The 13146-nt window shown below is 45.4% G+C and overlaps 1 protein-coding gene across 3 annotated transcripts; it reads right to left on the bottom strand.

The window, feature by feature from the left end:
- Positions 1–8800: 8800 nt before the first annotated feature.
- LOC101157007 (prothymosin alpha-B) lies at positions 8801–11480 on the bottom strand. Of its 3 annotated transcripts, XM_011486327.3 has the most exons (5): positions 11309–11463; positions 9837–9902; positions 9687–9768; positions 9532–9617; positions 8801–9461 (listed from the first exon to the last, which is right to left on the bottom strand). In XM_011486327.3, exons 1-5 carry the CDS (start codon positions 11351–11353, stop codon positions 9417–9419), a joined length of 324 nt encoding a protein of 107 aa, XP_011484629.1. In that variant the 5' UTR covers positions 11354–11463; the 3' UTR covers positions 8801–9416. The 3 variants fall into 3 exon arrangements, with proteins under 3 accessions (XP_011484629.1, XP_023820757.1, XP_023820756.1); XM_023964989.1 differs by having other exon boundaries at positions 9687–9902; positions 11309–11480; XM_023964988.1 differs by having other exon boundaries at positions 9532–9902; positions 11309–11480.
- Positions 11481–13146: the final 1666 nt, after the last annotated feature.

Below are 13146 nucleotides of genomic sequence, written 5' to 3'. Positions count from 1 at the left end.
TTTTTACAGTTGAGTAAAACATGGCGTTTAGTAGCTGTAAAAGCTAAAGACAACTAACCCAAATTTGCTTACATTGCTATAGATTAGATTAGATTAGATTTGCTTTATTGTCATTGTCCGTTGTACAATGAGATTAAGGCATCACCATTACAGTGCAAGAATAGCAAGGAACAACAAAATAAATATCAAAATAACAGATCAGTATATACAAGTCTACAAATATAAACTGGAATGAAGAATGTCCAAAATTAGTGTGCAAAATTTTGTGCAAAATTTGTGTGTAGACATGTTAGACGTGCAAGAGGTAGCAATGAGGTAGAGTGTTGACGCTGTGGACAGAGTGGACAAAGTGGACAGAAGTATGGATTTTTATCTGTGCATTTTGGAATTGAGGATGGTTTTGCCTTTTGAGTCTGTTTGTTTTGCTTCTGATGCCTCTGTAGAGCCTCCCAGAGGGCAGCCGGTTGAACAGGTCTGAGCTGGGGTGTGAACTGTCCTTAATGATGTTCTTAGCCCTAGTGAGACAGCGCGCGGAGTAGATGTCCGTCAGGGTGGGGAGAGGGCACCCAATGATCTTCTGAGCCGTCTCTACGACTCTCTGCAGTCTCTCCTTATCCGCGACTGTGCAGCTGCCGAACCAAACTGTTATGCAGTTTATGAGCAGGCTCTGGATGGATGACTGGTAGAAGGTCAGCAGCAGATTGGTGCTGATGTTGTTCTTCCTGAGAACCCTCAGGAAGTGCAGACGCTGCTGAGCCTTCTTGATGGTGGCAGTGGTGTTGGCTGTCCAGGAGAGGTCGGCAAAGATGATGATGCCGAGGAACCTGAAGGTGTGGACCCTCTCCACGTGCTCCCCATTAATATGGAGGGGGGCTGGGTCCGCGCTATGCTTCCTGTAGTCGACAGTGATCTCCCTGGTTTTGCCGGTGTTCAGGGTGAGGTTGTTCTCTCAGGACCAGGTTGTCAGCTCCCCTCTGTAGGCAGGGGGGATGAGTCCGACCCCCATGGTGTCGTCAGCAAATTTGACAATGCTGTTGTTGTTGTGGGCTGGGCTGGGCTGGAGTCATGCGTGTAGAGGGAGTACAGCAGGGGGTTTAGCACACAGCCCTGTGGGGCGCCGATGCTCAGTGTGCAGGTGGAGGAGAGGTGGGGGCCGAGTCTCACAGTCTGTGATCGGTTTGTGAGGAAGTTGTTAATCCAATTGCATGTGGGGGCAGGCAAGAGTGAGCAGTTTATCGCAGAGTCTGTCCGGGATTATTGTGTTGAAAGCGGAACTGTAATCCACAAAGAGCATTCGGACGTAGCTCTGCTGCTGCTCCAGGTGGTTCAGCACGGAGTGGAGAGCCACGGCTACGGCATCCTCTGTGGATCTGTTCTCGTGGTATGCAAACTGGTGGGGGTCCAAGTCTGTGGGAAGGTGGTCCCTGATGTGCTGGAGGATTAGCCTCTCAAAGCACTTCATTATGACCGAAGTGAGGGCCACTGGGCAATAATCATTAAGGCTGGTGGTAGGAGACGTTTTTGGCACAGGGATTATAGTTGATGATTTCAGGCAAGACCTGAGCACTTTGCCAGGTACTCCATCGGGGCCAGCAGCCTTCTTGGGGTTCACTGCTAGGAGCACCCGTCTGACGTCATGCCCCTGTACAGAGAATGGAGGTGTGAGGGCATCAGAGAAGAGACACGGGTATTCAAGACTCAAGGTTTTATTCCCGTTTGAACATGCAGTACATCGGAATTTTTCTTTGCCATCTCTCATGTCAGGGTAAATATAGAAAGGACAAAAATTTAAAGTCAATAGAATATATTAAAATTAGACAACAAAAGTACAAAGTAGTCAGGTTCCAGGCGAGAGTTGGGGCAGGCGGCAGGCAAACTGAGTCAGAAACAGGGTCAGGAAGCAGAAGATCAGATCCAGATACAACGCTCGGTAATGAAGGCAGAGTGGCACAAACAACACAGTGCAGTGTTTATTAGGTATGCTGTGGTTAATGAATGAATGAGAGTCAGGTGTGCAGCATCCAGGAAGTGTGCGCTGGGGTTTCTGGGAGATAAAGTGCATTCAGCCCTCTAGAAATAGTTGCCCCCAGTGACCAGAGAGGGAAACAGAGCTCTGACCTCTGACATGGGCGAAGGTAATCTAATTTTATTTGTATTTTTTTCCCTCTCTGGTTAATGCAGGACAGTCACTCGCCAAACTGGGTCACAAAGACACAGAGGAAGTGGAAAAAAATGGCTGTTATTTAGACGCAGCTCCTGCTGCAGGAGTGAAGTTATCCACACAGAAGCTGTTGCATTTAAACTACTATTAGAAGCTGTTTGTGGGACAGACAGATGATTTTTACACTAATATAGAAAGTGCTTTTAAATGCTGAACATTTTTTTTCTCAACAGATTTTTCATTGATAACTGAATCCATTTTATTTTTGTCCATCACCATGAGTGAGTCTACTATCCAGGATCCTATAGTGATGCTGGCTAATTTCATTAAGCAGCAGCAAAGAGTATCCGAGCTTCAGCGCCTTGATGATACGATCGCTAATCTCCAGCCACAAAAAGCTCCATTACCTGTAAAGGCAACTGAACCCATAGCGACATGCCTCTCCCCGTACACAGCAAATTCCCCAGTGTCAAATCTTTGTAGTCAAACTGTAATAACTAAGAGTTCTTACAACAACAGCAAGTGTAAGGCCCCACGCCCATTTTCCAAGTGTTGGTGTTACTGCTCTGAGTTAAAATGACTCTGTGGGGGTAATTCAACACTTGTTAACTCGGAAAATTCAACACTTTGTTCAGGGTCACTTTAACTGTGTAGATAAAGACCATAAGTTCTCTGGCTCAGAGTTAAAATCAACTCTTTCTGTTTTTACTGTGTGCATGCAGAGAAACAGAGAACTAGGAGACGTCTATTTTCTGTGCAACCTTGAAGGCAGATCTCTCTTTCATTGTGCAGCTTTTCAGATTGATATACAAAGGGGAGGGACAGTTTTAATGCATGGTTTGTGCAACTACTTCTCTAAGATGGCCCCACAATTTGTCGAGGAAAATAGCTCAAGGAGCAGATGATGTTGATGAATTTCTTGCATTCTTGTCATTGTAGGTTGGAAAGGTGGAGTTCTAAAGCGTGCAGCCACTTCCAAAAAACACAACAGTTTTCTGCAAAGCATGTTGTGACCTGGATAAAGAAGACAGAAGCTCCACTGAAGTGAGGAACATGGAGGAATTAATCAAAAAACATTACCCTTTTTTCAAAATATGAAGTAGTTTAGATAGATGTTCACATGGCATCCTTTCAAAACAAAAGACACCCTGTGCCACTCATCTCAAAGCAGCAAATAGTAAGTTGTGAAATATAAGCAATAAAAAATAATTGTTTATTTTATTTTATTTTAACTTATTTTTCCAAATGTGGTGGATCCCAGCCAGAAAGTCTAACAAACTCTAATTAAAGCAGTTCTAATTAAGTCAAACCATACAGCATGCTTACAATCATCGAATTTGTTCAAAAATAGAAGGTCTGCCTTGTAATCCAGTGAGTCTTAGGAATTATTTCTAGTTGCGCTTACTGACCTCAAATGAATTTTCTGTGGTAGATGGACATAAAAAAATCTGTCAGTGTTTTGGTACAAATATGATAAACTGCAAAGCATTGATGGATTGCTGGAGACATACGGCTAGCATAGTCAGAAACCTCATGCAGTGATGTTTACAGTCTACTGTTTGGGAATGAGTTGAATAACGTTTGCATCATTTTCCTTTACTTTTTCTACCATACTACTTTTTAAAAATGAAAACCTTTTAGTTAAAGGGCCACATGTGGCTCGTGAGCCTTGGGGTTGCAGACCCCTTGTTGGTGTTTCTCGGATCCATAAAGCGCAGACATTTCTCTGTGGCTCGTCTGACAAAAAGCTGGAGGTAAAACTTGCCTCTGCTTTTTCTGAGAAGGAAAACAGAGCAACCCTTCTTAGTTTTTATTCTTTGTACTTGACTTTTTTGTAATCATTACTAGAATATTCCCTGCTTTTTTACTGAGTAAGTGGACCAGAGGTCACCTGAGAAGAGTAGTTTGCAAAGGCTTAGAAGGCAGAGGGCAGATTAAAAACAACAAGCACTTCTCTTCAGCTTCCTCCTCCTCTTCTTCTTAAATATGAACAAATAAAATAAATTTATTAAAATATTAATTAATAAAACAATACTTTTGACGCTTTAGAAGCTCTAGTGTCTAAGCTTCAAAAATCCTGCAATACTACAATAATCACCTCTTCTTTATTCATGGCGGCCGAATAAAGAATAGAGGTCACCTGAGTCAGTCTGTAACACTGCTACCCCCGTGTGGCCACTGCTGCACACTGCATGTGTTAGAAAATAAAAATAAAAAGGTATGAAAACGGACAAATGTGTTTCATTGAATAAAGAAAAACTAAAAGTTATTCAATATTAATGCTCAAACAAACATTTCTGCTAATTTCATGGTCTCAAAACCACTGACACTTCTGGCACAGCTACGTGTGTCCCAACCAGAGACTGTAAATGTGGACAGAGCCTGACTCCCTGACTAGACTCCCTGTTCTGTTCTGGAAGGATGTGACCCTCAGACCGATCTTCAACCTGGGGTTTGAAAGTCTAATGTCAATCAAAAGACCAGGCCCTTTTTAAGGATCTCGTTCCTATGTCGTACTGTGTATGCAAAAAAGTTAACGTTCACATGTTCATGGGGCAAAACTGGGACTTACGTTCTGGTTCTGGTGTGTTTGCTCTGGAGCAGGTTTTGTTGGAGGTAAGTTTGTCTCTGAGAGTGATCTGAACCCTGCATGACCTTTGAGAACAATCCTGCAGATGCGGCAGCACAAATGATTTTTCACCTATTTCTTTGGCATATTCCCACTTTTTGTCTAATCAGTATTGCTACAAGTGACATGGTTAGGTTTTGTCCAATTCAATTCAATTCAATTCAATTTTATTTGTATAGCCCAAAATCACAACAACAGTCGTCTCGATGGGCTTCGAAGTAAAACATGAAATCAAAAGGATCACGAATACAAAGAGTTCAATAGAAAAATACTAAAATGAACTAACAAACTGACTAAGCTATACTGGCATCCCTGCCCTTAGACCCCCCTTAGTATAAGCCTTCCCTTGTTGAAGGCTTATACTTTTAACAATGTAATCGGGTGCACTGAAGGCACCCACATTCCTATTATAGCTCCCTAAGTCAATGAAGGAGACAGTACTAACAGGAAATCTGCCCACAGCCATGTGAACTCCATTTTGCTGTTGTAAACCTTTAAAGATGGACTTTTTGCAGCAACGGAAAAGGACTAATCCAGTCATCAATTGATTTCAATATTACCTCTCTAGAGAATGTTTTATGAAGTAAACATAGGTTCAGTAGTTAAATATTTGACTTGACCGAGAAAAAACATTAGTGAGAAATATCAGAGCAATGATTGCGACACAGTTCTTTTGGATCCAGACTAATGACATCTTTGTAAGCAAGAACTCCATTTACGGTGTGCCTGAGTTGATCTGCATGTGGATGTGTATCCATCTTTGCAAATTAGTGGCAGGTAAAAAGTCATTCTTGAAAAGATATTCAACATATTAAAGCAGATTTTAGAGGATCAACGATGGGCCCCCCTCTAATCTCAACTGGGAAATAAGGGGTAGAAAATGTATAAAATAACATTAAAAAATGACAATTACTAAGAGTTATGATGTTTGTTCAAGTCAGCTGTTTGCTCTAACCAGGTGAAGAAGCAGGTTGGTATGGGTGGAGGATGGTTTCAGATACAAGAGCATTTAAGAAAAGAAGACTGTGTTGAGAGCTGCCATGTTGTTGGTTTAGAGCCCCTAGTGGAGAAAGAGAAAGAAACGGGAGGCAGAGCTGGAGGCAGCGGCCATGGAGATGTGGAGGTGAGTGACCAGGATGGGCAGAACCAGACATGAATCCATCAAAGGAACGCATACGTTAGTTAGGGGTGTAGTGGTTCATTTCACCAACAAAGTCTTTCACATGTGTGCTGATAAGATTCATGGTCCATGTTGGTTAATTTCGAACAATCTGATTCACTGATCTAAAATCGATCCAGGACATCAAAAATAAATACCTAAAACTGAACAGTGCAGGTGAAGTTTACCAGATTTGTTGTATTTATAGTCAAGTGTAAATTAAATATGTGTACAAACACACAAGTAAACAATAATTAATTGTGAATCTGCTCACATTTTAGTTTGATAAAGTTCAGTCCACTGTTGTTTATCCACATCAAAATAATCCAAAGGGAACATTCTTATGGTCACATGACTTTTCTAAATTCAAAGTGTTTCCACACATTGGACTGGAATGATGGACTGATCAGTTCTTGCTGCATCACGTGTGTGTTGTCTGCTGTGATGTCACTTTTTTTACGTTACAGTTAAGTAAATCATACATGTCTCAATCCAAACATTATTTTCCTATTAATATAATAGATTTTTTTCTTTTTTGGAATGATTTTCTAACGGTATAGGTTGATCCAGTTAACAACTCGGCTCTGACAGATCCATCTGGTTGGATCACAGCGATATAAATAATTCTATCGATTAACCGTTGCACCCCTAATGTGAGATGTTTTGGAGATAAATGCCGATGGCAGCCTGAGATGGTTTGGACGTGTTCAGAGGAGAGGCAGGGATTGTGCTGGTTAAAGGATGCTGAGGTTGGAGCTCCAAAAAAAAAGACCAAAGGTTGTGGAGGAGGAAGACGTGAGTGTGGTTAGGGGGAGTAAGGGTCAGATGGAGGGGGAGGATTTACTGTGGTGACCCCTGAGGGGAGCAGCCGAAAGGCAAAGAGAGGAGACCTCTGCTCTGAGGCCGCTGAAACTTGAACAGATTAGGATCATTTTCCTTACTTATCAACAAATAAGTACAGAGTTCTGCTGTTTTTCCCTTTTTCAGATGTTTAAAACATTTGCTCCAGACGAACAATTAGAAAGATTTAGATCAGCTTTGATTGCATGGAACAGTGCAGAACAGGATTTCCTTACTCTGTGACAATTTGCGAATAATTGCTTTATATATAAGTGGACAAGTCCTGTTTTCTTTGAATGCAAATAAAATCTTTTTTCCACTACAATAACTCGTGTATATATAACCTTTCATGGGAGACACTTGTGTTGTTTGATGACTTAAACAAAGCAGGTTTAAAAATAGAAACTCCTGAGTCCAAATTTGGCACAGATACTCTATGAATCATGTCAAGCATCATTAGAAGTATTTATCATAATATGAGCAAACATTGGGGCCCTCCATCTAATCTTCCCCTCTGCATCCTTCTCTTCCACTGATCCCCCTCCCGTCCTCCTCCACTACATCATCATGCATCTCCTCTGGTTATCGTTGAAGCTTCTCTCCTGCAGCTCCAGCCTCAGCAATCTTTTCTCAACATATTTAGTGCCCTTCCTCTTTCGGAAAGGACAGCAGATGTGAGTGCTTCCAATGAACAACACGCGACTCTTCACCTCCAACCGCCCCCCCCCCCCCCCTCCTCAAAAATACAATACTGTGATATCCCAATCGGCCACAGGGGGGCAGTTCAGCGGCAGGCCAGGTTCTCTCGATTTAGAAATGTGTTGTTGGTGCGGAGGATTTTATCTAGTCCAGCAGTGGATGCAGTTTATCTTAATCTGACAGAAATGCTTCCGCCAGCATGGAGTGCCCCACTTGTGGCTTCAGAAAGCCTTTTGATGGGATATTTTTTCTATGTCATGCACTGGTCTTTTGCACACCGCCCAGTGGCTGTAGGGTGTTATAGGTAAAGGATACCCCCCACCACAATAGAACTAGTCAAATATGGTAACATGAGCCACCAGTGCAGGAATTTTCCATCAGGGCTTTCCAACAATGGTCAATTAATTTCCAGGAAATCCATTACTACACCTTTGATCACCATTTTCACCCGAATGGGGTTTGGTTACAATTTAGTGAATGCTTTACTGTGCTTTAATTTTTTTCTAGGTTAATTAAAACCAGATCAAACAGCTTATGCAAAAAAAGTCATTATCTACTAAAACCTTCAACGTTGTCCTGCTCTCAAAGGCTCCAAACCTGCTGATGATCTGGTTCAGTTCAGTCGCCCTGATCCGATGAATCTACGACTCAACAGCGACCCCTGCTGGACTCCTCCAAGTCTTACCACTGAGAGCCCGAAGCCATTCTTCTGACCCAGTCAGATCTCACAATTGACTTTATTCATAGCTAACCTGTCTTTGTTGGTACCATGGATAGAGAACTATTCTAAAAGTATATTCAACTCAAAGTATTACGACAGGAAATTGACCACATTTAAGTGGAAAAACGTGCTGGTACACTTTAAAAACAGTTAAAGGTTTATGTTTAAAAAAAAATTAAAGCTCCATACTTTGCAAGCAATCCTCTTACAGACTAGCTCTTGACGACCCCCATACAGAGAAAATGGTCCGGCCCTGGGTCCCAAAATTCCGATCAATCTGGTTCCACCATGAGGATGCTGTTTAACCCTTGTGCTATCTTCTGGGGTCTAGATGACCCCGCTCCCAACATTAACCTGCCTCGTTGGGAGTCTAGTGGGTCATCTAGACCCCACTAGACAGGGCACTGAACCTTTTTTCTTCAATGAATTTTGGGCATCACTGGTGTCCATGGTTTATATGAAATCCTCTCCACCTTTATCACGGTAGGGACAACACGTAAACATACGGGTGGGGTCATCTGGACCCCACAAGATAGCACAAGGTGTGAGGAAGAACCAAGAGTTCTGGCCCACCAAGAAGCAACAGAGGTGTAAAGTACAACTCACAAAATAAAAGTCCGGTTTATTGTCAAACAACAAACTTCGCACATACATCAAAACAGGCCGTCATAAAACAAAAGTCGCTGACAAAAACAAAAGAAAGAGGCTGTCCTCTTTGGCCTTACCCCCCCATACAAACAAACTAGTTATGGTACAGCTAAAGTACATACATTAAATTTACTGGAATGCTCTGAGTTCAACGGCGTTTTGCATTTTTTTATTTTGTTTTTTACACGTTTTTCTAGCATCTGTTGATATTGTAACATGGTCAACCAAGTAAAATCTTTTGTCAAAGAAGCACCGATTTGGTTTGACAGATCGCTGCTGGAGGGAGCGGCCCCTCCTAACAATATGTACAAAAATATAAAATGTAAATAAAAATACAAACAAATTCTCCTTTTGAGTTGTTGAAGAGAAGCTGGATTTCTGGGTTGGCTTCTTCTAGAAAATTTGCAGCTTAGAGGGTAGATCGATGTGGATGAGCTCTACTTGCTAATGACCATGTTGATTTTTATTATTATTTTCCTTTAGATCAGTCCTCCAGCGCCCCCGCCTCACAGGCCGCTGCTCAGAGGTGGGGGCAGGAAGTGGTTCAGCAGGAAGCGCATCAATCGTCATCGTCAGTTTTCTGCTTCTTGGGATCGACGTCGTCCTGGAAGACAAGCAGACGTTAGACGGCGGCATTGGACGGCAGCAGGGGCGTGCGCTTGGCGCCGGCTCACCTCGTCGTCCTCATCGTCGTCCTCGGCCGGCCGTTTGGTACGGCCCTCGAGTTCTTCTTCGTCATCCTCGTCATCGTCCTCGTCGCCTAAAGAGTTCACAGTGAGTTTTCCGTCGTTTTGGGGTAAATGGCGAAATTTAGAAGAACCCCATTTACCTTCTACGTCATCCTCGTCCTCTTCGTCCACGTCGTCCTCATCCTCGTCGTCCACATCGGGCTCGCCGTTCTCCTCGTTCTCCTGAAAACACAGAACAGCTTGAGCTTCCTGTTTGGAAAGAGTTGATGCTGAGCGGGCCGCCCCCTCACCTTTCCATTGGTGGCAGCATCTTTGCCGTTTTCCTTCTCCTCTGCCAGCTTCTTCTCCTTCAGGTCCTGCAGAACATCACAAGGCCATGAGGCATGCACAGATGCACCTGCCCCCCCCCCCCCCCCCCCAGCCCTCCTACTTACAGCCTCATTGTTCAACCTCCTTTTAAACACAGATCCTCCCCCTCCCCGCCCCCTTTAATGTGCTGTAATCTAATACTTTCATGTGGCCCGCGGCATGCTGGGTGTTGTAGTCATTCCCTAGCTGTAATCGCTGCACTGTGTCACAAGACACGCCCGGGATAGGCACAGCAATACCCAGAATGCACCGCGTCGTTTAAAATAACACAGAAGGGAGCATAAGAAGGGGGGGGCGGGTCAAACAAGGGGGAGGAGGCGATGCTGCCGCGCGGCGTAACGGAGGGAAGGACAATAGAAGACGAGCGCGAGGAGCTCCGCGCGCAGACCCGCGAGCCTTTTAAGGCTTTTATCGACGTGTCCACCCCCCCACCCTCACACACACAAAAGTATCCGATCTGATCAATCTGATTGGTTCCTGCCTCCGCGTGCAGAAACGCTCTAGATATATTTAGTGAACGGGTGCGCAGGATTAATAAAACCCCCGTCATAATCTGACTCCCCCCGCGAGCCGATTAAACTTTTACCGAATCTGAGGACGGGAAGTGGCAGGTTCAGGTGCAGATGAAGCGGGGGGTAGGTACGCGGGGCGGAAAACTGTCGGTCTTGTCGCTCCTCAGAAAATACAGAATAAAAACTTTTCCCTCGAGATACGGTCGCCCCGCACGCGCGCTCCTAAGCAGAAAAGAAGCGGAAACGCTCCAGGGGGTGGGGGGGGCGGCTTTCCGCGCAGTGACCGCAGCCGCTGCGCCGGGGACTGCAAACACAGCACCTCCACCGAATCAGGACGGGAACCGGAGCGGAACAACCCGGGAGAGAATGAAAGGCTCCGCGGAGACTCCGACCTTCATTCAAACGGAATCAGCCTCACCGCCCCGCACAACCGCTGTCCGCTGACAGTAGCCCGCGGAGTGGGGTGGGGGGGGGGGGGGCACTCCGGTTCGTCCGCGGGTTCATTTGAAAGAGACAAATCTGCGGCGTTGAAGTGCCAACGGCGCGCGAATTCACAGATAATGCGCTCATGGAGCGCGTGCTGGAGCGGCTGCGGCTCCAAGAGCCGAGCCGCTCATAAACAAAGGAGCCGCGCGCACGGACCGTCTCCGCGCTGCTCTCCTCCGGACAATGGCACGCGGCGCTGCGTGGAAAGCCGCTCCAGGATGCCCGTACGAGTTCCGTGGTGTTCACGCAAAAACCGGGACCAAACTGTGTTAAAAACGCGCGCAACGACTCCCCCGGTCCATGAAATCCGAGCGCGCGCGCAAGAACGCGGACAGGTTCGTGAAAATGTAGGTTAAACCCTAAAAGCTCCACCAGGAGCGGGGCGGAGGGCTTACCTTGGCAGAGATATCCGAACCAGAGCCAACTTGTGTATCTGCCATTGTTGCGGCGGAGAAAATAAAGACTGAAATCAAAGAAGAAATTAATCCTCCGCGCGCTTCCTGAATCTTTATTGTGCCAGTGGCCGCTGCTGTCGAGCGCCGACTCTTTCATATACCCTAGTGGGCGGGGCGTGCCGGAGGTCGACGGTCGCTGATTGGCTAAAGGTAACATAGAGGTGTTTTCTTTGCGCGTCAAACTGAAACAATAAATAGTATTTCTTAACCGTGAGGCCACGCCCCCTCGAATACTGCCGCTGCGACCGTTTTTTTGGAGACTCAAACAATGATTTGAACCCGTTAAATACCAGAGTTCGGACTGGAACTGGACCTGTGAGGAACTACTGTCATTGTTGCGGAGAAAAAAATGAATTTTAACCGAAGTGCGCATTAAATCCAGCGAACAGACGGAGCTGTTTGACGGACTGTCAATTTGATTGATGGATTCTTGTGTGGCCCAACCAGAGAGCCAGATGGGACTGCTAATCCCGCCTCCCGACGCGACAAGGGAATAATGCCTGTATTGGAAGCAGAATAAGCTTAAAAGTGTTCGCAAACGGGTTGTTTTGGTGGATACAAGTGTTTAAAGGTGTGGGTGCACTGCAGAGCCGCTTCGCGCGGCTGGAGGATGCGGCGCGCGCCAAGCTGTGTCGATACTTCAGACCGCAGCGCTGGCCCCGCCCCCTCCAGGCGTCCATGTTTGAAATCTCCGAATGTGCGCCATTCGCACTTTTCTTTACATAACTGCGCATGAAGTCGCGCGCGAAGGTCAAACACAAACAAATAAAAAAAAAAAATTTCAAAGTGTCAACAAGAAATAGTCATGAAACGCGCCTTTGTGCCATGCACGCACGTGGCCTCATTTCTTCTATTGTTGAAGCCCCGCGTGGGGGGAGAGGGACACAGTGCAGCACCGCAGACATGCGGGAGAAAAGTGCGGGAAACACTTGTGTGCTCGTGACGTGGTGTTCATATCCCTGATAAACACACGCGTGTAAACATTCTGCTTCTTACCAGGTTTGACCGAGCGGGACAAAGCCGCCATAGCGGCTCGTTGGGAGAGGGGGGAGGGGAAGCTCCGAGAACAGCAGCCTACGTTCATTCTGCTCGGATGACGCAGTCCACCGCGAACGGCTGTCTAATTGGCCGTTGGTGTGAAATAAACACGACTTTGGCACACGGAAGGATGTGATTGGTTCCAACCAACGTCCATCAATTCAAACTGGGACTGAATGGGCGCGCGGAAAACCCGGCTCCGGATCGAGGACGCGAACTGTTCGTGTCGTGATCCGCCAGAGCCTCGTCCATCAGTGTGAGGCGCACAGCCAGCTCTTTGCCTTTCATCTGCTCCTGTAATTATGGATTTTTTTATGGGGTGTTAGAGCTGTCCTTCTGGCCCAGCTTCACCCTTTAACCAAGAGTTTGAGGTGCCTTGATCCTGGAGGATTGTGGGACGCCCACACATGCAGACACAACAAGCATGTTCACATCACATCAGGGTTTGCGTTCACTCTGTGAATGAAAGCAGATTCCAAACTTCGAATGTGAGAAAAAAAATGTTTTAGGTGATGGCCGGCTGCTGAAAATGAGAATAATAAAGAACTTTTGGGAACTAAAAACACTAATCCATCACATTCACTATTTAGCTTTCCTCTCATAAAGAGAAAACCCATTTATTTTAAAGACATAGTTTGGGCACTATGAAATCTACTTTCAGTTTTCAAAACACAAAAACTAAACAATGTTCTATTTGCTCCAAGGATAGTCTGCTAAAAGTCTGAGCAAACAATCAGAAG

Source organism: Oryzias latipes, chromosome 17 (assembly GCF_002234675.1).
Source record: "Oryzias latipes chromosome 17, ASM223467v1".
NCBI lineage: Eukaryota > Metazoa > Chordata > Actinopteri > Beloniformes > Adrianichthyidae > Oryzias > Oryzias latipes.
This window is presented reverse-complemented; position numbering and strand designations above follow the sequence as displayed.